The following is a 26831-nucleotide window of genomic DNA, read 5'->3' on the forward strand; positions in this document are numbered from 1 at the left end:
TTGTGGCAGCACGCAGGTTTGAGCTTTGGAATGGGGAGTACCAGATGTCTTCAAAGATCTTAGCCCAGATGCTGCCCAAAGTACCCCTACTCCCCCATTCGTGGGGGAAACTGAGTCCAAAATAAACAGCAAGCAATGGCTTTGGATGACCCAGCCGGGAGAAACCCAGCGTCTTTGCCCTGTGAATGGTGGGCTCTTGGCAAATGTATGACATATGTCTCTCTGCGACCATAGGCTCAAAGCCTGTGGGTGACAGGGACCCCTCTCCTCTCTCAGCCAGAGAAGCAAGACGAGACGGTCTGATCAGGGTCCCCACCTCTGTCCCAGAGTTTGAGGGGCTAAGGGACCCCCGGACTGGAGCTGGAGTGGCGCTCACCACCCGGGGTGTAGTGGGGTGGCGGGGCGGAGAGAGCGGCCGCCTAGCCCAGCCCCGCGGATGACAGGAGCCGGGGAGCCGAGGAGGGAGGAGCCGCCGCCGTGCGCTGGGCTGAGGAGCAGAGAGAGCGGGGCGCCGAGTGCGGGCGGCTGGGAGCGCGCTGAGCGGGGGAGAGGCGCTGCCGCACGGCCGGCCACAGGACCACCTCCCCGGAGAATAGGGCCTCTTTATGGCATGTGGCTGGTAACTTTCCTCCTGCTCCTGGACTCTTTACACAAAGGTGAGACCCGCGCTGCCGGAGGCTGGGCGGTGGAGGCGGTGGGGTCGGGATGCGCGCGGCTGGAGGCGAGGTGCGGTGCCCGGTGGGCTCCAGGTGCCCGGGTGCAGGACCCACTCGGGTGTATGGCGCTGGGTGGGCGCGAGGGGTGGGGCGGCTTCGCGAGAAGGGTAGGGTGAGAGTCAGCCTGGGACCGTTTGCCAGCCCCCCTGCGCCTGCCGTTTAGGGGCGCGCCCGTGGGGGGCGGTGGCCAAGGAACCCCCGGTTTCCCCATCCTAGCTGCCTGCAGCTGTGCCCTGGCCCCCTCCCCCAGCTGCTTGCCCGCTCCCGCGGCTTGCTGGAGCCTGGACCCCGGGGTGCCCCGCGAGCCAGGTGGTCCTAGGACCAAGACTTCATCCGGGAGCCCTCGGTAACTGGGTCTCGGACCTAAGGAGGCTCACTCCTGCTGTAGCTTCGTGCGCCCCTCGACCGCCCTCGACCCCCGCCCTGGTGCAAATGCCGGCGCACCGCATGGTGCTTATCCGCGCCTGGCTGGGTACAGGGCTGGGAGAGCTGGGGGTCCCGAGAGGCGGGGGTTTCCTCGGACAGCAAGTTTGTTCTTCAGACCCAAGTGTCGCCTTCACCTATATCCCAACGCCGTACCCCAGGCGCTAGCCCCGGCTATCGGAGTATCCCTGGTCACCTTAGGCAGTCTGCCCCTAAGTGCGAGACTCTCCTCTCCAGTGCTTGGTCTGCTGGACCAGGGGACAAGTGTTCAGACTGGGGGGGGCGTGTCCCTTTCCTCGGAGAGAAAAGGTCGCTAGAGGTGGGTCCAGATGTCCGGCATATCCATACTAGCTCCTGGGGCGCCGCGCACCTGATCTAAGAGGTAGCCGGGACTGAGGGATTGGCAAGAGGCAGGCATTCACGATCGTGACCAACCTGGGCACCAAATCGGGACCTGGCCAGTGCGGGCAGTTGAGCTTCTAGGCTGTGGCAGAGGACGTGCCCCCGGGCGCGCAGATGGCGGGAGGGAGAGGAGGCGGCCGAACTCTGCGCCCTTGCGCTGTAGAGCACAGACGCTCCTCGGCTTTACCTGCTCAACCCTCTAACTTTTCTCCTTCGCGCCTGAGGGCAGCTTATCCTTCCGTCCCCTTTGCCTGGGTTGGCCAGGACCAACAATAATTCTTGCCCCCTAGGCGATGGAGAAGGGCAGTCAAGAGCCCAGGAATGGGTCCAGTCTTCTGCCAGAGCCCAAAGCAATGCCTAGTAGGTGGGGGAGGATGCTAACCTTTATTTGTAGATATGGCCGGGTCAGAGCTAGTCTGATGGCCTAGTCTGCTGGGATTTTGCCCAGAAGATCCGAGTTCTGGGCAGTGGGTGGCCTTAGAAGGTGAGCAAAGTAATGGACTTTCTCAGGTCCAATGGGTGCCACTGGGTAACCCGCTAAGGCTGGCTGGTCTAGGTTGTATATCTCTTTGCCCCCCTGAACTGATCCCTTCATCCCACCTTAGGCCCCAAGCTTGCCTCCCGCCCCCACTATACACCCCAGTTTTCTTTCCCGGGGCTCTTCCTGCTTCCCTCCACCCCAGCAGGCTGGTTTAGCTCACAGCTTTAATTACGTTAATATTAAATATACATAAGGTGAGGAGCGGCTTTCTCTCTCCAGAGCTCTCACTCCAACCCCCATCCCTATTCCATTTTGTCAGGCAAGAAACACAGACCAGAGGTGCGGCCACACTCAGCTAGCTGCTTTGTCCCCAACCTTGCCCCAGGAATAGTCCATTTCTCAGCAACAGAGACCCTTCACAAACACCTGCAGGACACTACCCTTCCCTATCCAGGAGCTCTGCATTAATAAATGAAGCCCAAGTTATTTGATAGGGAAGGAGCAGATGGGGGTGGGAGAAGAGAAAGGCCCAGAAGGCCACAGGGCAACAGCTGGAGGGGCAGAACCCTCTCCTACTTCAGCAGGAAGTTGCTGCTAGTAGGTCTTGTGGGTAGATAAGAGTTACCAGGTATGGCAGCCCTGGGTGGCCTTTGGGTCTGCGGATCCCTGGCTCCCCTGCCATTCAGAGTACCAGCATCTGTGTTGGGTGCCAGGCAGCCTTGCCAGACAGGCCTATCTTCTCCTTGGTGCCTTAATTGGGTCTTAGGTGCCAGGCTGATCCCCAGGGGCCCGTTCTGCTTGGGGTGGCATGGTAAGGTGGGTGGTGGAGGTGGCTGGGGAAGATGTAATGTGGGGAAAGCAAGAAAGATGGGGCGTGGTTTATTTCTCTCCCGTTGCCAGTCACCCCCGCGGCACCAAGGAAAATGTAAATGCGAATGTTCCAGCCTGTTACAGAAAACAATATCCTCTTGCAATAATTTGTACGTCCATCTGTGAGGAGCGGGAGGCGGCAGGCAGAGAGAAGAAAACAGGGGGAGATGGAGCGTCCTCTGGATGGAATTAAGCAGTTATTGAATGTTTTAAGCTTCTGTTATTTCCATTCCTCTCAAAATACCTTTTTTTGATGAAGCCCGAGCTCAGCCCGTTTCCCCAGAACTAAACGGGGAAGGTGTTTTAATAATCTGTTATCGAGTCTCCAATAACTGCCTTATTATTGCCAAAACAAATCCAGGTCTGGGCAGCCAGATGAACCCCAGCGAGGCTCTCTCTGTTGTTACATCCAGCGTGCCAGCATCTGTGTTGCCCGAATTTGCATTTTTACTGTGTAAAAGAACAAGCTTCCTCGGCACTAAAATCCCTGTTTTCTAAAAGCCAAAATAATGGGTTGCATTGATTTTTTTCATTTCCCACCCCAACCTCTGGGATGGGGACTCAGGGTTCCTCTCTCTGGAGAAGACCAAATTAAAAGCCTTTGTCAGGCCATTAAGAAAAATCTCTAGCATTCTGTTCAGCATCTAATTAAAAGGGGGGGTTGCTGGGGGCATGTTTTTAAAATCTCGAAATGGCAAGTACAAGTTAGCGGAAGTAAGCAAAGGACCAGTGAATGTCTGGGAGGGGCTGGATGGCCAGAGGGACCCTGGCTACTGGAATAACAAACACGAAGGAGACGGCAATTGCCGTGGATGCCTGACAAACCTTTCTGATGCTCCTTTTCCTGGGCATCAAAGCCCGCTGCCTCAAAATATTTCTGCCGCAGAATGAGGAGCTCAATTAGAGAGAAAAAGCTAGTAAGCTGTCGACCCGAAGGCAGCACCGAAGTTGAACAGGTGCCGGGCACTGGCCGGAATGGCTGTTTTTCTTACAAAGAGGGAGGAGGTGACATACAAACAGCCAGTTTTGGCCTGGCGACAGTAGGCTAGAGGGTCCCCAAACGCAGGGTGAGGGTCTGCTTATAGCACATCACAGGCACGGAGCCTTTGGCAAAGTACGGTCCACAAGAGCCCTTACCTCCTCCACATCTTCAGGGAGTCCATCTTTGCGATTTGTTTGGCTCCTTGCGTTGGCTGGTGAAATATGACTTTATTTGTTCTGAGAGCTCTGTCAGGGTATTCAGGCCTGAGACTGGAGGGTCTCTCCTCCCCTATGTTCTTGGAGAAAATGTTTCTTGGGGGGAAATTTAAAGCAGTTACAAGGAAGGATCTCCAAGTGTTCTGAAGTGCTTTCCTAGCCCCTAACCTAAGACATTGATTGGAACCTGGGTGCCAGAATAGGGTGAGCTGCAAGCAGCAGAGGTGGCAGGAGGCCAGGAACCCAAGAGCAGGCTCTAGATTTGCATATAATTTGCATGTGGATTTGCATGCTCACCTAGTCAGGCCAAGAGCCTAGTCCTGTGAAGAGCATCCCAATCCCAGCTTTGGCAGGAGCTAAGCAGTGCATTCTCCTTGTATGGAATAGGAATGGACAGGAATGAGAGAGTAATGGCCTGGTAGCTTCCGTACGGTTTTCAAGGTTTAGACTGACATGTGCTGGCCGAGCAAACCCGGCAGCTCTCACCTTCTGTACCTAAGACAGACAGTGGTACTGGATGATTATGATGGGATGGGTGACAACAAGCAGAGACGGCCTGAGGCAGAGCAAATATAGGGTGTGGGTCATTCCTCTGGTGCCTCAGGATTCCAGTTATGGGAACCTAGGGGCAACATTAGCCTGTTGGGAATGGAACATTTGAAGGAAGGAAGCTGTGTAAGGAGTGAAGAACCGTCGGTGGATGGGATGGGGGTATTGGGTGAGGCACCATGCTCTCTCATCCTCCATTTAGTCAATATCCAGCCTTGGGAAGGGTGGTGGCCTCTGAGGGAATGAAGCCAGAGCCTGCTGCTTCTTCTATCAGGATTAAGGCAGTTTGGGCCTGTAGATGGTTCCACAGGAGCAGTAGGAAGGCAGGCAGGCAGGCTGTGTAGAGTTTGGAGTAATGCTTGAAGGACACGCATTTAGGAGAGCTGTGTGATTACTCTTGGGAAGCCAGTTGTGACATCTGTGATCCGAGCATGGCCTAGGGATGGCCTTGTATGTTTTTGTGGGGCTCTGAGCAAAACTCGCTCTGGCAGGTGCATTTCTGAGGCCTTCTGGAATGTGCTTCTGCATTCTTGCTGGTCCAGAAGGGTCCCGGCCTACCAGAGCCCCGGGAGTGCATGCTCTAAAGGGGGCTATGTGGAGTTCTAAGTGGGGTCTTGGGACATGGGGTATGGATAGAATTAGAAGGACTGAGCTTTGCTCTTCCTATCCAATACCTCAACTAGTGTTTTTGCCTGTTTCATATGTGTGTGTGTTTGCCTGCACGAGTGTGCGCACACGTGTTGTGGAAAGACTGCTCTGACTTCTATGGTGGAAATTTGGAGCCAAATCAAGCCCTTTGTGCACATCCTAGCTCTGCATATAGCGTCTTGGAGGGGGGGCAAATCTCTAAGCCTCCTTTCCCCTATCTGTGCAGTGAGACTAAGGAAGATAAAGCACTTACTGTAGCCAGAACAGGGCTGGTACTCAATAAACATTAGGCCCCTTCTGCTTCCTACACTGCCCCCACCTTCCTCCTCCTGCCTTGACCCCAAAATATATTTGGAATCCTGTCTAGTCACATTTCTAGCAAGGTCAACTGTCTTAGTCCTATGACACTAAGAAAGACCAAGTGATGACCAGGACAGGGGACAGGAGTTCCTTCCAATCTGTCACTTTGCAGGGTATCCTTTAGCAAGAGAGCTGCATCTAAGTGGACACCTGGGTGTCCTTGGGGAGTCCAGCCCCACCCTTTGCTCCATTCATCGTGGCAGCAGTGGAAATGGAGAGGGCTGAGCTTGAGTCTAGACTCTGAGGTCTAGCATTTAAGGGAAGCCAGGGTTGGTTTCTCATCTGCAGAGAAGGCTGAGGCTGCGCAGTGCATCTTTAGCGTGTATGCTTGGTGTAGTAAAAGCAAGGAACACGGATTTAACTCAGTGCCGGGTGTGTGTAGTGCTCCTCATAGGGTGAGCCCTCCAAGCGGCTCTGGATGTGTCTCTCCCTCCTGGGGAAAGCCTTTCTGTTGTCTAGGTAGTCTGATGTTGAGAGACTGCCCATGACCTTTGGTGTCCCTGATCATTCCCCTCTCTATGAACCAAACCGCTACACAGAAAGAACACATGCCCCAGAGATCAAGGGTTGTCCCTGGCAGGTTGTAGCCTTTGGGCTCTGTAAATGGGGGAGGGGTTGTTGCAGCACGTCAACCGTGTGCCCTGTTAGACAGATGTTTGACCAGTGCCCGTGTGCCCTGTTAGACAGATGCTTGACCAGTGCTGCTGTGGCATGAGCAGCATTAGCCTTAGGTATCACCCGTGCCGCTCCAGCTGCTCCTCGCCCTGTCTGCTCAGCACCCCTTGCACCCTCCCCATGCCCTTGCTCTACATGAAGCTTGCTCTGACAGTTTCCAAGGTCACAATCTTCATTAAGAACAGTTATTCAAATGCTAGTTGCATATTCATTAAGCTGATTTTTCTAAAGGGATGTGTGTGTGTGCTCGAGCCGTCATACCCACACGCATGGTTAGAGAGAACCATTTATTTTCTGTGGACCTAGAAAACAAGGCCTGGTTTGTCTATCACAGGCAAGTTGAGATGCTTTTATTCTATAATCTGTAAAATGGGTAGGATGATAAGTGTCCTAGCTGTCTCACAGATGGGTATTACTGAAGGCGTGCAAGAATAAAGGGGACAAAACCGAACATTGTGCCAGTGCTTTGTACATGGAGAAGACAACATATGAACACACACACACACACACACACACACACACACACACATTTGAAAAAAACACAGCAAAGCAGCTGTTGCCCTATAAATATTATGCTAAAGTTTAAGGTATAATTACTATCATTTCATCACAGGTAATGGCGAAGGTCTTACAAAAAGAGAGCTGTTTGTGCCTATCTCCTTCTATGCCCTCACCATTCCCCACCTATGGGGAATTCCCCTAGTTTTGTTTTCTGGCCTGCAGCAGCCATCTTCCTGTCGTTCCCCCACCATCTTCCTGTGGCATACATGGTAGGAAGAAGGCTGCTTCATCTGCCCTGTCCTCCTCTTAGGTACTTAGATAAGCCCCAACTGAAGCTCCTGGGGATGACTGTCGCTCTAGAGAATCCACAGCCTTTTGTGAGAGTTTCACTGTGGTGATCTCATTGAAGACTAAAGCACAGGGTCATGGGCCTGGTTCTACCGAGGCCTGACTAGAGCAAAAGGGGGTAGGGGCAGTTGGGAACCAGTTTTGGAAGTAGGAGAAGAATCTTACTAGTCATGGCTAATGGTCTTCTAAAGTTGGAAAGTGCCTTGAAGGACACAGAATGCATCTCCCAGCCAGACATAGTCCCTGTGTAGCTACTCTACCTGGTTCCCTTCCTCTTATATGCCCAGTATCCGTAAGGTTGATGTTTCCTGGCTGTGTGACTTGAGCATTTTAGGGCCCATCCTTGCACCCAGCCCAGCCCTGTCATGATCTTGTGTGTTCTACTCTCATCTTGACTCCATCTTTGGACCACAGATTAAGACAAAGACCCCTTCCACTTGTCACCCATCAGCCACTTGTAAATGACACCCTTCACATCTGGGATTGCTCCTGTAGCTGGAGAGCCTCCGTAGTTCCTCTGATGCTTTATTGGGTGCACCTGACAGAAGGAACCCCACAGCCAGCACTGACCCCAGTCTAGGCGGTAGCTAGTGTCCTTGGGGGTAAGTGACTCCCACTTTTCTAGGCTTTGTGAATGAAAGAGGTTGGAGAAAATAATCTCCTAAATCCCTCAAGTGTTAACAATCTAAATCTGGGATTCTCTAGGGACAACTGTGCTGTCTGAGCCGACTCCCTAGAAAGAACTTTCTGGCCAGAAGGGGCCTTCCTTTGACAGGCCTTGTCTAGAGAGGGCTGGAAGATTAAAGATTCTACCCAGCTGTCAGCTGTTACCCATAACTCCTCCTGGAGACAATGGGACCAGAGCCTTGGAGGCTGGAGGATGCTGCATTCTCACTGAATCTCAGAGCTCTCTCTCTGCTTGCTGGTTAGGAGAACCATGTTTGTGTTGAGAATACTAAAAACAAAACAAAACAAAAAAAACCAAACAAAAAAAAAACCAAACCCAAACCCACAGCTGTTTCTGATTGGAACGAGGAAGACCCTGACCAGCCATTCTCAATGAGCTTTGAAAGAGTGGTCATCTCAATGACTAAAGCAGGGGGTTGCTGTCATTGGGTTGAGAGAGAAATGAAACATCCAGTATTTGAGATGGCCCCAAGTAATGCAGAATTGCCCTGTTCCAGATTGCTGCCCCGCATCAGATACTCCTCTGTGAAGTGCATACCCTTGGTGACAGTCTTAGTGAAATCTAGTCTGTGGCTGTGGGACTCAAGGTGGGTGTCATTGAAACACTGCTATACACGAGAAAGAGGGAAACATCAGGAAAGAACCAATGTACTTATCCATAAAGTTGGGCCTTTTTTAAAAAATGGAATTTTGAGCAATGGCTGCATTAAAGGCTTGGCATGAGAATTAAGTGAGTAATGTTACAAGAAAAGAGTTCTTCATTCGTGGTTGCCTGGCACCAAGGAGGTGCTGAAATTCAGCCTCAGTAGCCGCGGTAGTGTGGACAGTGTGGGAACCTAGGTGTCCTGGCTAGTTTTCTTGTTTTGTTTTTGTTTTTGTCAACTTGACATAGCTAGTTATTAAAGAAGAGGGAACCTCAGTTGAGAAAATGCCTCCATCCGATTGGCCTGCAGGACATTTTTAAAAATGATTGACAGATGTGGCAGGGCCCAGGGCACTGTGGGCAGTGCCATTCTAGGCAGGACATACTGGGTTGTACTGAAGAAAAATCAAGCTGAGCAAGCCAGGGAGAACAAGCCAGTAAGTAGCATTCTCTGTGTTCTCTGCTTCGGTTCTGGGTACCCTGATGTCCCTCCATGATGAATCGTAATCTGTGAGCCACGTAAATCCTTTCCTCCCCAAGTTACTTTAGATCCTGGTGTTTTAACACAGTAATAGAAAGCAGGTGTACCCAGATCGGAGGCAAACCAAGGGCAGGAGGCAGGAGACTTGGTCCCTGTGGCTCCGTCTTGCCCAAGGACAACACAAAGTCATGTTACCTGGGAAGCACTGTGGTGCCGTCTGGGAGACTCACCCACTCCTCCCCAGAGTCTAGCCTCACACTATCTCCAAGTGCAAATTAACCACAAAAGGGTTTTCTGGTGTCTAGCTGGCCCTCTGGGGTTTGGCACATACTGGTGGCTGAACAGAGGCCCTATGATTGCTCCCCATCTGGGCCCAGTTTCACCAGCTGGGGCATGAGAACAGAGTGAAGCTACACAATCTGTCTGTCTCACCTGTAAACCTTTGTATGCAAATGCATAGATGCAATCAACCTTGCAAAACAATCGGCAAAGCCTTGAGGGTCCTACCTAGGAGACTCTACAGCAGGTTGTTGGGGGTGGGGGCATCAGGGGAAGTGGACAATAGTGGGACTGGTACTGCAATGCTTGTTCGTCGATCATGTAACTTGTCCTGGACTAACTTCACTGACAAGTTGAGTTAATACACATGGTGGGAAGGCTTGTCAGCAAGCCCACAAGAACTATGCTGCTGGTATGGGAAACATGAAGTCCAGTATGGTACATCGACTTTTCCCACCGATTGCTACTGAGTGTGGACAGAGGACACTAGCTTCTAAAATAGCATTGCTGGTCCTGTGACAGCAGCAGGATGCTGTCTAAGGTGCTGCATGTTTCACAAAGTCCCAGGTGATTCTTATACATATTCATGTTTGCACATCACTGTCTTAAGTTATTCTGATTATCACCATCATCCTGGGTGCTCAGTAAATATTTATTGCATAAGGACTCGTTTACCCCACAAGTACTTCCTGCTTGTCTGCTATGACAATAATGCTCATAACAACATCTCCAAATACTTGAGTGGTGCCAGACACTTACAATCTCCAAAAACTGTCATGGAGGTAGATACTGTCACCTCAGTTTTAGAAGCTAAGGCACAGAGAGATGCGGTTGTCTTGCCTGAGGTTGCACACATTGCTTGTAACTGATAGAGCAGGGATTCAAACCCAGGGAGTGTGGCACCGGAACTACGGCACTTGCCACCCATGTAAGTGCCTGCTCTTGTGCCCAGGAGATGGAGTGATCACTGGGAGGGCCACTGTCCTCAGAAATTCACAGCTCTGAGTGGTAAAAGGGTCCTCCTACCCCCTTGACCCACCCTCTCTTCTGATCCTTGTTCCTCTGAAGACCTGCCACCCTCTCTATCCACGAGTGCTAGGCCTGGGCAAGTACTCTTTAGATCCCTGAGTGGGTGTTTCAGGTGCCCAGTGCTGGCAAACACTGCTCCACACAAAGTCCAGTGAATGAAAGGAGTAAACATTGCAAAGGAAGAGAGAACTAAATGACTCATTGTCCCCATGGAGGCAGCGAGGCGTTAATATTTCAGTCCCCTCTGGTTGTCACTTCTGATGACTGGTGATGATGGCATGGGGTAATTCAGTGCGCACCCCAGAGGAATGCTGGGAGTGTGTTAAACTGCAGCCAGACACCTCCCCACCCCACTCTAGGCGTGTGGGTGGGAGACCACTGGTGTTGCTACAGGCGACACCCGTGTCAGGTTTCCTTGCCAAACTAATCCCCCATGTGATGCCCAGACAAGCTAAGGGTGAACTAGTTGGTAGATAGGATGGATATGCAGGTTCTAGCTGTGACCCTGGGGGCAGCCAGATGCCTGGGGGCGATTTCTGGTTTAAAAATATTGCCGTGCTATTTCTACACTTCTAATCTCCTAGCGATTTGGAGCCTGTTTTATGAAACACAGCGTCCGGGTGGTGTTCAATGTTACATGGGTAGAGAAGATTAAATGGGTTTAAGTCTGGACGTCTGTCACATGACTGCCAGGCCCATAACTTCCATTTTCTATTAAAAATCCATTTCCCCCTTTGACCAGAAGCAGCTTTGCTGTTGATCTGAATGTCTCTCTCTTTATTTATGAAGGGTTGGTTTCTCCCGCCTTTCCTTGCTCTCAGTAAATTTGCTTGGTTCTGTCTGCAGAGGGAAAAAAGAGCTAGAGGGGGTGCCAGAGCTTTAAGGAGGGAGCTGTGGTCTGCCGTCATGGGATCTCCTTTCTAACTGGGGTTAGTTTGGAGAGAAAGGTGAAGGAGAGCCATCATTAGGTCCCTGACTAGGAACTCAGTACTATGATAGGACAGTTCAGCTGTGCAGCCTGGTGCACCTCCCCCTCCGTCCCTCCGTCCCTCTGTCCCTTCCTCCCTCCCTCCTTCCCTCCCTCTTTATCCCCTCCTTCTCTCTCTTCTTTTTTACTCCTTTCTTTCTCTCTTTCCTCTTCCCTCCCTTCCTTCCTACTTTCTCCTCTTTTTAATTTCCTTTTCTTCCCTTCCTCCTTTTCTTTTTCACTTTTTCCTTCTGTCCCTTCTTCCTGCCTTCTCCCTACCCCTTCCATTCCTTATTCCTGATCTACCCACCTATCTACACATTTACTTACTTAGATACCTACCTGCCTACCATATATCTCTACCCCCTTATTTCTTTCTCTTTGTTGGGAAATCCGGTCTTGTCCTGCTTGGTCTTGAGTGCCTGGGCTCAAGCCATCCTCTTACTTCGACCCCCTGAGAAGTTGGGAATCCCTGTGCACATTTGTGGCTGGCTGCTGCCCTCTCTTCCTACATTTTTGAACTTGCAGGAGTTATTGTCCCCTCCCCCCAACTTCCTATTTTTTCACTCAAGAACCTTTATTTTTCATGTCCGTGTGCACATTAAATAAGGTCATGGAAACACCTAAACCCCATGCATGTCCAGTGCACAGTCCAGCATCCACCGAGGAAATGTTGGGCCCCTTTCTGGGACCTGGTGCCATCAGCCCTGCCAGTGAGTCTCCAGAGAGACTCCTAAGAGCTGTGTCTGGGATCTACTTGAATGAGGGCAGTCACCACTGTGAGGAGGCGCCTGGACATCCTGCTTGGTGCCTTTCCCATTTCGTAGGTGCCGCCGGCACCCTGCCCCTTCCACCACTGCAGGTGGCAAGCCATCACAGCTGCCGCCCCCCTTCTCTCCAGCCCTCCAGCATTCCAGCCTGGAGGTTTCCACAGTCCCCCAAGTGCACACAACTCACTGCCAGTCTTTACTGTTGTCATGGTGAGCTTCCTGGGGATGCCTCCTGGGCCAGCCTCCTAGTCCCATCCACCTTCCAGCTCAGGAAGGCTGACCTGTGGGGTAACCGGCCCTGTAGCACCCCAGCTATAATCTGAAAACTGTTCTTGGCATACCTCCCTCCCAGACTCAGCTCTGTGCCAAGGCATACGCCCTCTCTGGCTCTCTATTTAGTAGACCTGAAAGGCAGCGTGCTTCTCCTTTGCCTTTTGAGAACTCCACCTTCCCTGGAATACTCTGGAACACTCAGCTGATGCTTTGTGTGTGTGTTTCCTGGAGTGATGAAAGACCTGAGTCAGGGAGGACCTGGGAAGGGGCCGTGGAGGAAAAGGAGTCAGCTCAGAGGAAACCGAGGTTTGAATTCTGGAGAGCTGCAGGCAGAGCTCTCCTGATCATTTCAGGCAGCCCCGAACCTCCCACCCATACATCATTGGTAGAGGAGTTGGGCCTTTTACCCCCCACTACACTCAGCAGCCCCACAAGGCAGGTAAGACATGCTACTTCTCCTGCTCCGCCTCGCTCTGCCTCTTTTGGATGTGAGCACAATGTGCCCCAGAAAGGCTAAGCCACTTACATAAGGGCACACAGCAGGTGCAATGAGCTTCTAGAAAACAGTTCCCGCAGACTGTCTCCAAGTCTCTGTAGCTCCCCGTCTCCTTGCTTCTGCGCAGCATTGCTGCTCTGTAGGCCTCAACAGGAGCAGGAGATGAAGTCCCGGAGAGGCCACACTACGCTCTCTGGGGTCAGACTGGGTCCGTGGACCCCTGCCACTTCCCTTCTGTACCATGACTCCCCCGTCTATTCATCGGCTGATTTCTTCCTGTGGCAAGAAATCCAGATATCTGATTGGCAGTGCCTCAGTTTCCCTCTTCTGGATCCGTTTACTCCCTTCCACTGGCAGACAGGGTGAGGCTAAATTAATGTTTATTTAAGGGCTTCTGCATTTTGAGATGTCAGGTGCCTTGTGAGGGTAAAATATGAACCCAACCTAAGTGCAAAATGCTATTGTTTTACACCTGCGGGTGATGTTTCATGATGGCAATGCACTGTCAGAACCTTAAGCAGAAATGAATGGTGTGTCTAATCCGCCCCAGCTCCCCCACACTCTGAAGACAGCAGCTCGCATCCTGGAGTGGGAGAAATATGAGGCTACTCGTCTTTTGCTATAAATCTGCTGTTTCATCAGCCCTGACAGGTGGCTGGACAATCCCAGTCAATTCATCAATTAAATCTACCCATTTGTAGTTGCTGGGAACCTTGTGTCCTTGGCTCTGGGACCTCCAAGTGCAGGAGGGCTGCTGTCGTTGTGGCTGATGCTCCTGGTGGGAGCAGAAAGGGCCCGGGAAGGGCTGTTCTCAGAGGCCAGAGGAGGGGAAGGGATCGCCAGCTGGGGGAGGAGATAGGAATGAGCATTTGGATGTGGCCGGGGTGGGGAGCAGGTAGGTGGGCCTTCCACGCCTGGAAAGCCAGGATTTTGTGGCTTGATTCATCTCCAGCTTGATTGTCCATCAGAACAAATAGGTCTTCTGCTTCTGGTGAGAGCTGGGCTCCTGTTCTGACTCTCCTCAGTGAGCTTCTCAGTCTTAATTTCTTTATCTGTAAAATGGAAATGATGATGATGATTCACTTCAGTGAGTTAAGATGAAGGGCAACAGCTACCTATTACTGGTAGAAATAGAATGACGTCAGTGAGGCCGGTCCAAATGAGGCCGACAGCTGACAGTGGAGTCAATGACTATTGTGTAGCTCTTGGTATCACCAAGGGCTCTGCCCACCTTCAATCTCTTCCTCAGAAGTCTACAGTAAGCACTTGGGAGCCTTCTCCCATGACTCGAACACTTCCAGGATTCATATCTGTTTGAGAAATTTCTCAGTTTCTCTATGTTTATTTGTCAGGGGGAGAATACGTGCCTTGGTGGGGTTTGACCCCGAACATACATGAAGCTGACATGGTAGGGGTGGTAAGTGATTAGACCATCTCAGGAAGCACCCAGAAATCCAGAGGGACTGCTGGGATGTCTAGAGTCTACTAGGAGCCACTTCTAGGAGAGAGGGAGGGAGGGAGGGAGGGAGAAGTTGGTGTGGCCTGGCTGTAGTTGAGGAAGCCCCTCTTTGTATTGCATTGATCCCATTACAACCACACATTGCCTGTTAAGAAAGCAATGTGTGTGGAATTGCCTAGGTGGGCATCCCAGAGATCTCACTGGTTGTGTGTGCCTTGAGGAAGACAAGGAAGTGCCTCAATCTCCTCCTTTGTAGATCAGGATGACAATGGTCACTCAATCCTAGACCATTGGGAGGATGTCAGAAAGCCACAGGAGGGACAATGCCAATTACTTGTTGAATGCATCTTGGTTAGGAGGGCCTCTCAGAAGATGAAAATGGGGCCCCATACATAGGCATGCTGAGAAGTCTCACTGAGCCTGGCTTAGTCTGTAAAATGGCCTGATCTTGTGACCATGAGGGATATTCCAGCCACAGAGAACAAGCCTGCTACAAGAGCTTCTGAGGGCCTCCCTAGACACACTCAACCATGCATGGACTATTACAGGGAGGCAGTGTGAGGCGCTTGCCAAGAAATGCTGCCTCCCCCCAGGGTCTTTCAGTTGTTGAGGGTGCAGGGCCTGGTAGGGACCGCAAATGCATTTGCTACTAAGAGGATGCCCCTGACACTGCAGCCAGGAGCCCATGGATGTTTTTTCTCCAGCACAGCTGCTAATGGCTTCATCACGGCTTTTTATGAGATGATGTGAATTGCTCTGGCCAATGAGGCTTAATGGCCTTCCTCAACGACCTGCCTGGTACATTCTCCCTAGAGGCTCTGCTCCGAGTTAAGGCAAGAATATTAATACAGTACGGATGTGGGCTCTCCCCCTCCCCACAAAGTTGTGGAAATTGAGGTCAAGTTGCTCCCCCCCCGCAACATTCCTTAAACAAGCAACAGCCCGTTGTTTACTCTTTCATCTGCCTGGTGGAGAGGGACTGGCTTCCCACGGGAGAGTGGGGGACCAAGTCTTGCTTCCTCTGGGTTGGCTTTCTTAAAGGGAAGGACCTTGAGTAGGGTCCCCCAATTCCCACAACAGGGAAGGAGCAGGAGGTTCCAAGGCCTGATGCTGGGATGGAAGATCAGACACTGCCCTACCTGCCAGGTGGCCCTGAGAATGTTGCTCTATAGAGTGGGGTTCAGAAGAGCATCAAGGAAGCAAGGAGTCTTTCTCAGGCTTGTCCACCCTGCTTACTGTCCAGTTGAGAAGGGGGGAGCCGGAAATGACGAAAAGGCAGGGGCTTCTGTAGGCAGTCAAGACCAAGATCAGGCCTCTTGTTCCACATCCCAGAAGGTCATCTGAAAAAGGCACTGATCACCTTTAGGGATCCTAGACTGCCCTCAAGGACTCCCACTGCCTTCCGTCTCCAAGGCTAGCAACCCACTCCCTGCACCTATTCTTTTTGGGCCGAGATTGTGAGGCCCTTTCCCTGCCACCTGCAGGCTAGGAAGAACAAGGACCCTACTTAGCAAGGCCTCCAGATTTCAACTCTGCGACTGCCCTGTGCTCTTGGATGATCCCCTGAGTATACTACACTTACTGAAGGGACATGTTCAGGCTAAGGTTCAGTTTTTGTTATTTGCTTGTTTTCTCAACATGACACAAGTTAGAGTCATTTAGAGAGAGTGGACTCATTTGAGAAAATGCCCCCACAAGATTGGCCTGTGGGCAAACCTGCGGGGGGGCATTTTCTTGATTAATTATTGATGTGGGAGGGCCCAGTTTCCCGTAGGTAGTCCCACGCCTGGGCAGATGGTCCTGAGTCCCAAGAAAGCACGCCGAGCAAGCCACAGGTAGCAAGTCAGTGAGCAGTATCCGCCATGGTCTCTGCTTCAGCTCCTGCTCCAGGCTCCTTGGCTTCTCCTGATGATGGGCTGTAGCCTGTAAGCCAAACAAACCTCTTCCTCCCCAGGCTGCTTTTGGTCATGTGTTTCTATCAAAACCACGGAAATCATAATTAATATGGGCGATGAAAAGAGAGTTGTGGGGTAGAGAAATGGCTCAGTGGTTAAAAGTACTGGTTCTTTCTAATGATCCAGATTCAGTACCTAGCACCCACATGGTAACTTTGGTACCAAGAGATCTGATGCCCTTCTGGCATCATACACATATATACACATACAGGCAAAATGCTCATATACATAACATAAAATAAAAACAGTTAAAATAGAGAAAGAGAGAAAGGAGAGGAGTTGGGGAGGGAGGCCATCTCCTCCTTGGGCTGTGCAAGTAATTAAATGTCTGGGAGGCAGGCTGCAAAGAGTAGGTGCTAAGTAAGTATGGATCTAGGTACCTCAGTGTCTCTCCTCAGTATGTGCATTGCAGCAGTAGGTGGTGACTTTGAACCCTTCATGCAACAGGGTTATGGTAGCCTCCTCTCCATGGACTTGGTTCAATACAGTAAATGAGACTTTTGACTTTTGTTATTCCTGTAACCAAGACACACCTATAGGGCAGAGGTGACCTTTCTCTTCTTTGCCATTTCCTGGTAAATAATTGGGGTTCAGTGAATGCTTTTTGACTGGCTGACTCTTGAAGGCTGGGTGAATCAGTGCCAGCCTACAAGGTTTCCAGTCATTCCTCCAGTTGACCCTAACCAGGCCAATCTCTCTCCTTGCCTCCCCTGCAGCCCGCCCTGAGGATGTTGGCACCAGCCTCTACTTTGTAAATGATTCCCTGCAGCAGGTAACCTTCTCCAGCTCTGTGGGTGTGGTGGTGCCCTGCCCGGCCGCGGGCTCCCCCAACGCGGCTCTCCGATGGTACCTGGCCACGGGGGACGACATCTACGATGTGCCGCATATCCGGCATGTGCATGCCAACGGGACTCTGCAGCTCTACCCCTTCTCCCCGTCCGCCTTCAATAGCTTTATACACGACAATGACTATTTCTGCACTGCGGAGAATGCAGCCGGCAGGATCCGGAGCCCTAACATTCGCATCAAAGCAGGTGAGGGACGAGACACCTGCACTGTGACGGTGGCTCCCAGTGAGGTCTCAGCGCAGAATGGGGTGGGCAGGCTGGCACTGTGAGGGTATGTGTGTGGTGAGTGCGTGAGAGACGGAAAGAACATTCACTTGGGGACAGCTTGGCCACCTACTGCAGGCACCTCATCTGCTCACTCAAAGTGAGTACCTATCTCACACAGCACTGCCTGTGAGTTAAGTGAGACAGTGCTCACTATTGAAACAGGAAACTGTTGCTTGAGCTTGATTTTCTAAAACCTCCTGAACCAGCTGGTTTTGTGTGTCAACTTGACACAAGCGAGAGTCATCAAAGAGGAAGGAGCCTTAGCTGAGGAAGTGCCTCCATGAGATCCAGCTGTAAGGCATTTTCTCAACTGGTGACAATGGGGAGGGCCCAGCCCTTGGTGACTGGTGTCATCCCTGAGCAGGTGATCCTGGGTTCTATAAGGTGAGCTGAGCAAGCCATGAGGAGTAAGCCAGTAAGCAGCACATCATTATGCCCTCTGCATCAGCTCCTGTCTCCAGGAACCTACTCTGTTTGAGTTCCTGTCCTGACTTCCTTCAGTGATGAATAGCAATCCTAAAGTGTAAGCCTAATAAGCCCTTTCCTCTCCAACTTGCCTTTTGGTCATGGTGTTTTGTTGCAGCAACAGAAACCCAAACAAAGACATCTCCTTTTCCTGAACTATATCAAGGAAAGCATTTGCTATCATATGTAACTGAAGCAATTTCCATTAAGTTCAACTAATACCTAGCACAGAGCTACACCCACATCACTTCAGAGGTCTCCCCCTTCCTCTCTGTGGTCTCTGTTCTCCTCAGGGCAGCCACTGTCCTGACTTGGAATAGTTTGCCTTGTCCGTGCTTTACAGAAATGGAGGCCTACATTCTGCCTCTTCTAGAATCGTCAGCTCATTCTTCTCATCATGGAATTTATCCTCACTGTTGTGTGTGGGGGAAGGTTACTCATTATCACTGATGTGTAGTATTTCACTGTGTAACTAGGCCACACGTTATTTGTCCAGCCCATGGTTGATGAACGTCTAAGTACCGCACAGCTCAGAGAACTGCCATTTAAATACAATTCATACTGGAAAACCTCCGCAGTGAAAGAGCCGGATCTCCAAAGCGTCCGTAGAGGCCCCGAAGCAGGGTTGAAACAGAAAGTCTCATCTCTGTGGGTCAGGCCTGGAAGGAGTGGCAAGCTTTGATCCACTCTCTTTAACTAGGTCATCACAACACACTATACTTCTGATACAGATAGGAAGTGCCTCAGATAGCAGTAAGACGCCCAAGTGTGGGCAGTGGTTTTCTTACAAGGGAATCTGGGTGCAGGAGGCCAAGCCTACCAGTGTGCTCCACTGTGCTGTATGTCCCTCAGTCCTATTGGCCAGGCCGGGTGGGCGGGCCCAGTAACAGGATGGACTCCTGGACTCTGACTTCCCACTACAGGGTTTCTCTCACAAGAACAAGGCTGTGGGAGTGTGAGGGGTGAGCCCTGACCCCCGTGCTCTTGGGTGGCCTGGGGATCAACTTCTGGCCATGCTGCTGGGACAAGGGTTCTCTCCCAAGATCCTGCAGGTGTCTCTTCTGCATTGTTTGGTCCCTAAATACAACCCCAAGTATTGAGCTGGAAACCTTGAAGCCTGGATTTAAGCCTCTATAACCAGGAGCCCTGGCAAAGGCTGTCATGTTCCTGGTTACACGCTCCCCTCCTCGAGTTAGAATCGGTCTTCATAGTAAGTCTACGCCAGGTTTCTTAGTGATGATGAGGTCAAGTCAATGAAGTAATTCGTACCTGTCTGGACTTTTTTGTGCTGCTCCACAGATGGGGAAATGGAGGCTTTAAGGTTAACTTACTTGCGTCCAAAAGTTCCCATGCTGCTCAGGGTCTCCTTGTCTGATATACTTGTGTCCACCTGGACTACATCTCCAAGACCCCCTAGGGTTGGTGTGCGGCTCCCTCAGGCTCCTTTGTGAGATTGCATGGAGGCGATGCTGCCAGACCCACAGGAGGACTGGACCAGAGCCTGGCAGCCACCCCCTCCCCTCCCCCTTTCTTCCCTTCCCTCTCTCCTTTCCTCTTGCCTGGAGAAGAGGAAAGATGAAGGCCTGGGAAGGGCCAGGTCCACTGGAAGCATGACCAATTAAAGAGGCCCTTGATGATGCCAGAGAGGCTGCAGGTGCGCTGCTTGTGGGGAGAATGCCAGGGCCCTGGGTGTCGCCCTGGCAACCATGGCAAGGAGAGCAGAAGGGCATGTTGCCCAGGTGTCTGCTGGGAACAAGGTCAGTAGGCAGTGGGGGCTCTGGATTGTCAAGCTCTGCTTGTCAGAGAAGAGGCCGGAAGGAAGAAGCGAGCCCCCGGCTGAGGCCACACTGAGGAGGATGGGATAGGCAGAGCTCTTCGTCCCACTGTTAAGGTCAGCCCACCTGCAGGATGTGACTCATGAGTGGCCGCAGGTGACACCATGTGAAAAATGAGCACAGGGCTGGGAGTGGGCAGGAATAGACTCTGGAGGGACAAGATGGTCCTAAAATCAGGATCAAAGTTAGAATAAGACAGAAGCAATGAGAGGTAGGAGGGGAGCAGGGTATGGGACTGTATGCCTGTCTCAGACATCCCCAGTTCCAATTATTCTCTTTCACTGCCCACCAGGTACCACTAATCCCATGAAGAGCTCAATATCTGAACTACATTTCCCGGGACACATTGGAATAGTCCCGCACTGCCGTTAGCTCGTATACTCTGGGTTTTAATCACTGTTCTGACCCTTTGCTGTCCCCTTGCTGTCCCCTTTTCCCACCACCGTGACCTTGTGACACCCTTCTTTCAATCTCCCACAGTTTTCAGGGAACCCTACACCGTCCGGGTGGAGGATCAAAGGTCAATGCGTGGCAACGTGGCCGTCTTTAAGTGCCTCATCCCCTCTTCAGTGCAGGAATATGTTAGTGTCGTGTCTTGGGAGAAAGACACAGTCTCCATCACTCCAGGTAAGGAATCATGGGTGGTGGCTGGCAGAGCTGCCTGGGTGGTGGATGGTGCCGGAATTGGTCTATGAATGGAACAAGACTGTGACAACGGCTTTAGGGACTGATCTGTTACTGCTCCGTGGAGTTCTGGCAAATGAGCATCTTTGGTGTCCATCTGATCATCTCTGTGTGGGATGGTAAAGTCCGCGTGCTGAGACCTGCACTATCTATAACAAGGCAGGGCTGCCGTTGATCACTGGGGTACCTCTTGAACTTGCCCTGAGTTATGAGAGCCTTTCGCAATTCCACCTGTGGAGGAAGTAGGAGAGGCAGGGCACATTTGTGCTGTGTGTGTGTGACTAGGGTGATGAGGCCGGATATTTGGGGAACCAGGTCTAAGGAAGTGTGTATACAGGACTTCTGCTTTCTCATGAGTTGGCTGAAACGTCAGAAGACCCCCTCAGTGACTGACATCGGAATTGGGTTAGACTGTTGTTTCATTTTCACCTCAGAAGGATTGTCCCTCTATCAGAAAGCAGGTCTAGGAACCTCACAAACGAACCTCTTAAATCTTTGTTCAGCCTTCAGGGCTCCAGTAAAAAAGCCCACCCACCCTTCATTGTCCCACACCACAGGGCCTCCAATCCCCTTCCTCTTTGAAGGTTCTTCCTGTGAAGTGAAACATCCTGGCCAGGACTCTTCAAGCAGTCCGTTAGCACCAAGGTTCTCAGCCAGTTGTCTGAAATGACCATGGTTTCAGAGTTAGTTGAGGATGACACGCCTCTATAGCAACCTGTGATGGAGCAGGATTCTTCATCTCAATAAGCCCCCTCCACCCCGGGATGTGAACAGCATCTTTGAAATATCAATGTTCGGGTCAGCTGAATCCAGATCACTCAGGAGCAGGCCTGGGTCTCAGCACTAGAGCTCTCTAGATGGATCTAGGGTACAGTGGGATAGGTCCTATGCTCACATGTTTGTAGGTAGCATGGCAGGTGCTTTTAAAAAAATAAGATGACGACATAAACAGGTGCCGTGTTCTCACTGCTTTCTTTCTCCCAGTTCCAAGCAGGAGGCCGGGAGAAAATATCTCTCAGTGCAAGACAGGTTAGCAGCCTGGTGGTAACAAGGCAGAGTCAATGCGACATACAGATGCCTTCTCTCTCTTTTTTTTTTTGTAAAATTGTAAGTCACTGGGAACTGTCTGGAAGGAAAGCCCCCAAGGAAAAGAGACCAAAGAGAGAAGGAATCCAGGGTTGGGAATGGTACTGTGGATGCCTGTAGAAGAAGTGCTTGGACCTCAGGGGAGCATCTGTGGGAGTCTAGAAGGCTGGGACTGAGGTCCCACATGAGACATGGCAAACACGGTCAAAGATCCAAAGGCATTGTTCACGTAGCAAGCATGGGCTGGTGGATGCTCGCACATCTCTGGGGAGGCCTCAGAAATGATGGGCACCGGGATCCCTGCAGTTCTAGCAAAGTCAGGCTTAAGGCATTTAAAGACCACAAGGAAATGTGGTATTTCTTATTCACTTGGGTTTATGGATGAAGCATTATGTCCATTAAAATAATAATTTATTATTAAAACTTTTCGAGTACTTACTATTTTCCTGGCACCGGGCTGACACTTCATACATCATCTTGTTTTAACCTCATAGAAATCCCAGAAGTGTATTTTCTCCCTTTCCACTTACAGAAGAGAAAACTTAGGCTCAGAGGAGGAGCTCAATTTCTTCCAGATCACGTGTCCATTACTGAGACGAGGCAGAAACCCAAGCAGGATTTTCCCCAAGTTTGTGCTTCCCTGTGTGCACACATGTGCCCAGCTTCTCGGGTACCATGTGCTATAGGCAGTGAGAGCTTTGGAGAAAATACTGTTCGTTTTTAAAGGGATAGTCTGGTGGAATCAAATTCAGGTAGTGATTAAGAACCTAGAATCTGGGGCCAGACTGCCTGCAATGGAAGCCTACTCCATTGCTGACTAGCTGGGTGAGTTGTCTGCATTCATAGGGTCTGGCTCCCTGCAAGGGTGGGATGGGTTTATAGGGTTGAAATAAAAATATGCAATGTTCAGAATGTTGCCTGACATTCTGAGGATGTTGTAGCTGCTATTGTTTAAGTGTAAGGCAGTGTTCTTCATTGTTTCCACTGGTTCCTGGTATGCTGTGTGTATTTCTACTATGTTGCTGACCTTGTATGTCTCCTAGGAATGACCACAGTGTTGCTTTTTTGCATGCATCCTTACACCCTAACACATTGTCCTCTGTACTCACAACAGTAAGGGCTCATTCAGTGTCTAGTGAGGAAGGAATGGCTGCTTGAGAATTCTGAGGGATTCTGGGAGGCAGGCTGGACAGATAGGGGCATGAGGACAAGCTGGTACGTACCAGGTAGCCAGAGCAGGTGGGGAGGGAAGGTTGACTAGCTTATGTGCCCACGAGCTGGAGGCAGCAAGCTCTCACAGGTACCCTTGTAGTTGGTGCTTCAGAGCCGTCTTTGATGTTAGGACCAAGTTGGTAGTCCCAAAGGGTATAATTACCGGAGAAGTGGCCTTGATGTTAATCTGCAGGACCGTGTTAAACTTTGGTAGACCATCTTTCTTTCCTTTGGTCTTGGAGGATTTCCCTCTCTTGCCTAGCCTTCTAGCTCCAACCATAATCATACTAGATCCTTCTCTAGCTATTTGTTGGGTTCTGGGACAGTTTTCCTGATACATTGAGTCTAACTCATATGCCTCTGGGAGAACCCAGGGGAACTGGAGACAGTGGGGCTTGGCTGCGCCTGGTCTCTGTAGGTGAGGACCAGAGAGTGGGACACGTGCCATATGATTTAATTTTGGAAAATGCAAGTAGTTTATACAATTTTGTAAAATAGTGCTTTTATACTCCAGTGTGTATACATTCTGTACATTTAGGTACGTGTTTTGTGGCAGCAGGAAGCAGCTTCTTTCCATGGAGGAGGCAATAGTGTGGTCTGAAAGCGGAGAACGGTTGCAGCAGGGTTAGCATCTGGAGCAGGGACCCTGTGTTTACTTTGATCTCTGGATCCATAGGTTAGTCTCTAATGTTCTACACTCCAGGACCAGCAGGAACAGGTGCTGGAAAGCCAAAGGAAAGCCAGAACACTGGGGTGGACCATTTGAGGTCTCAGAAAGCATCCTCCTTGGAAAAAGCATGTTCCCTGAGAGGAAGGGCCTGTTGGCCACAGAATGGGAGCAAGGCCTCCTGTGCCTCTTCTTGATGGAACCCGATATTTAAACAAGCTCTGGGAGTTGAGTATTTGTTCACAGGCTGCCCTTCCTGGCAAGATATGCTGTTGGAGCTGGCTACCAAAGCCCTATCCAGCTTTTTGCTATAGTTTCTCAGAGCTGGAAGAAGCTAGAGAGACGGTTCAGCCAACTATTGCTCCTGTCTCCACTTGCCTTCCCAACCTCTCCTGCATCAGCTGTTTGCTGGTTTTTAATCTGGTCTTCTAAAAGTGCATGTAAAATCTTTGACCTACCAGACTCCTACCCCAATGTTCCTCCTAGAGTACCGTGTGTGTGTGTGTGTGTGTGTGTGTGTGTGTGTGTGTGTGTGTGAGCGTTTGTGTAAGCAGGGGGGGGGTAAAACCATCTCTTCGGAGCGGGCAGGTTGGCCATAAGAGGACTAAGGGCAGTGTACACGCATAGATCAGAATTAAGGCCTTCAGTGAAGCCAAGATGTGGTTTAATTTCCCATCTGCATGATCACCATTACAATGCATGTTATTGGATATAAAGATAAATCCGGCCCTGTTCCTAATAGCTTTTAATTTCCACCAGACCTGATTATATCGATGCAGGCTCCTTGTGGGAGTTTCCCAGCATGCTCTTCCCCAGCATTCTGACTGGCTTTCTTAGCCCCAGTGGGGAGTTTTGGACACAGCTCAGATGCCAGCCAGATGTATCCCCTGCTGCCCTGGAAGATGAGCCTGGCTGAGCTGCCTTGTTGGTGTGGATTGGGGCTCTTGGATGCTAAGCTGTCACTGGGCCTTCGTCCAGGATGGGGGTTCATCAGAGACTCTGCATCTTGGGGGAGGGGGAAAGCAGGGACAAAGGGAATCTGTCAGGGAGGGGACCTTTCTGAAAAGGCTCTTGCTTCAAGGATTCTCATTAGACGTTGCCTTGCCCGGCTATCCAGACTAAAGGGTTCCAAGGTTTTCCATGGACTGCCACATTTCTCTCCATTTGTCTCCGCTCTTCTTCTGGCCTAACTTATCTACTCATGTCCTCTTCCTATCAAGACCCTACGCCTCCTTTCTCCTGGATCTTGGTGCCCACATGTACCCTTCCATGGGTATATACCACAAGCCTGCAGCAGATGTTACAGCTCCTTCGGCTCTGTTCCCATTATTTCTATCCATCTGCACAGGAGGGTGTGCAATACTTTCTTCCCATTATTTTATTTTACCCCCGGGACCAGCATAACACTGCAACAGAGTGATAAAGATAACAAGATTAAGGGTGATGCCTGTCATGTATGGAGCCCTCTTTTTGGGTTAGGCATTTCACGTATTCTATCTCTAATCCTCACAATCACCTTTTAAGACAGATCATGTCCCCCCATTTATAAAAGGCGATATACAGGCCCAAGGAAGTTAAGCATCTTCCTCAGGGCCACACAGCTGATTGAGTTGTGGCATGGATTTGTGTGTTCAGTGACCAGAGGCTCTGGTCTTTCTGACAGACAGCAGATTTCTAGCTTGGAGACCAGTGGATAGGATAACCATTCTCACATGAAGGCTGTAGAGGACACCAGCTCTTGGTTCTAGTGGAGATATAGGAAACTGAGTTATGACCCAGGAACTGAGCACTGACCTCCTGCCTCAGCTCTGATGCTTAGAGACAGATGATCCCACTGCAGTAAACAGATGTAAGCTGGTTTTGGCTCTGGAATGCAGATTTGCTTTATGAATTACAGTTCATACATACTGACCTTAAACCTTCTTCAATCATGTGTGTCTGTTCTAAGTTGGGACACAAATGGGATGGTGGTCCCAGGAACCCTTTAAGGGGCCACAAGTAGGCTACAAGTGACCTCCTGGATTTACAGACTGTCAGGGTTGGAGAGGCCCCCGGGTCACAGAGCTGATACTTCTTGGTGGCTGGTATCAGACTCAGGCCTAGATCTATGTTGTCAGGCCAGTTTCTGGCTGCACATGTTTAGGGCACACAGTTTTAATGACTCATGGGGGATTTTATTTATTTATTTACTCAAGCTTGCCACTTTCTTTGTCTAAATTCTACCCATCCTCCAAAGTATTTTCAAACACCATTCTGTTCTGACGCCTGCTAGGACGGGATTTGATCACCACCCAGACTGGCCCTTTCCCAGGGACCCTCTTCCGCATCCTCTGCTAGCTTTATCAGTTCCTGTCTAGGGTCATTGGTGGTGTTTTAGAACCTGTGTCACCCCTCCTCCAGGAGTGAGGCACCCTCTGGGATATGGCTCCACCCAGCCCCTTTGCTCTGATGCTCAGGGGAGGTGGTCAGCAATGAGGACGCAGTGCCTGCCGTAGAACTGACCCTTGGAGGCAGGAAGTGAGAGGCCTGCCTAAGGCTGCACAGCAAATGGGTGGCATTGCCAGGATGTTCCAGGAGAGTCTGTCAGTCTTGAGAAAGTTACAAAGACACGGACAGATGACCAAGATCCCGTTTTGTTTTGTTTTTTAACTTAAATGTTCTACGGTCCTATCTGGTCAGATGGGGAGAACCAAACGCCTGGATATGTGGTGTTAGGCATCTCAGACTCGCCTATGCTTGGCAGTCCCTTGATGCAAACCCGGGAACAACGAAGGTGAGCTACAACACAGTGAACATCAGCTCCTTCCCCGGCTCTGTCTGTTCTGTGTGCTCAGGCCCCAGCTTAGGGATAAGCGTTCCCTCTGAACAACAGTTTGTAACACACTGCTGGGTTTTCTTGTTTCCTCCATAATTATTACTGTGCCCATCTTTCTTATGAGGGTACACAGCTAGGTTTAGTGACTTGTGCAGAGAGAAGAGAAATTAAAAGGCAGAAAATGAATGTGTATTAAAGTGCCCATCTGTAGGGCCTTGTGACAGTCATTTTCATGTCTCATTTCATTCTCCTGGTGAGTCTGTGAGGGAAACACCTCCACTTGCAGGTTTAAAGAAAATGACACCAGAGAGACCAGGTAATGTGCTCCAGAGCACACAGCTTCCAGCAGGCAAAACCTGGAACTCTTTGCTCCTGGACCCCAAGCAGCTCCTTCCTCATGACAATGACTCTGGGGTTGTCCAGGGCCTTTCAGCTGTCATTGTTTCTTTTGTGAGGGCAGATACTTGGAGGAAAGACAGCCACCTCTTTCCTTTCTCTTTGCTTTGGTGACTAAGGGAACACGGGACTCAAATAGTCCTAGATTCTCTCCTCAGGTACAGAGAGGATGTCCTGTCTTCTGCAGTCTTTAAACAGATTTTGTTAAAAACCGATTGTGATGACATATTTCATGGCATTTGAGAGGTGGTGACTGAAGGGTCAGGAGTTTAGCCTAGCCTTGGCTGCATGAGATGCTGTCTCAAAAGCAGAAACGAAAGAAACCCCTTAAATTCAACACACTTTGC

General features: G+C 50.6%; 1 protein-coding gene across 2 annotated transcripts in view; it reads left to right on the forward strand.

The window, feature by feature from the left end:
• The first annotated feature begins 492 nt into the window (after positions 1-492).
• The window catches only part of Dscaml1 (DS cell adhesion molecule like 1), a 322600-nt gene continuing 296261 nt past the window's right edge, over positions 493-26831 (forward strand). The window contains exons 1-3 of one of the 2 annotated variants that reach the window (XM_013113019.3): positions 493-656; positions 16926-17243; positions 20105-20251. In XM_013113019.3, coding sequence (XP_012968473.2) covers positions 611-656; positions 16926-17243; positions 20105-20251 — 511 coding nt within the window. In that variant the 5' untranslated portion in view covers positions 493-610. The remainder of the gene's footprint in view (positions 657-16925; positions 17244-20104; positions 20252-26831) is intronic. The other variant, XM_013113020.3, reaches the window with a different exon arrangement.

Source organism: Mesocricetus auratus, unplaced genomic scaffold, assembly GCF_017639785.1.
Source record: "Mesocricetus auratus isolate SY011 unplaced genomic scaffold, BCM_Maur_2.0 Super-Scaffold_100022, whole genome shotgun sequence".
Lineage (NCBI taxonomy): Eukaryota > Metazoa > Chordata > Mammalia > Rodentia > Cricetidae > Mesocricetus > Mesocricetus auratus.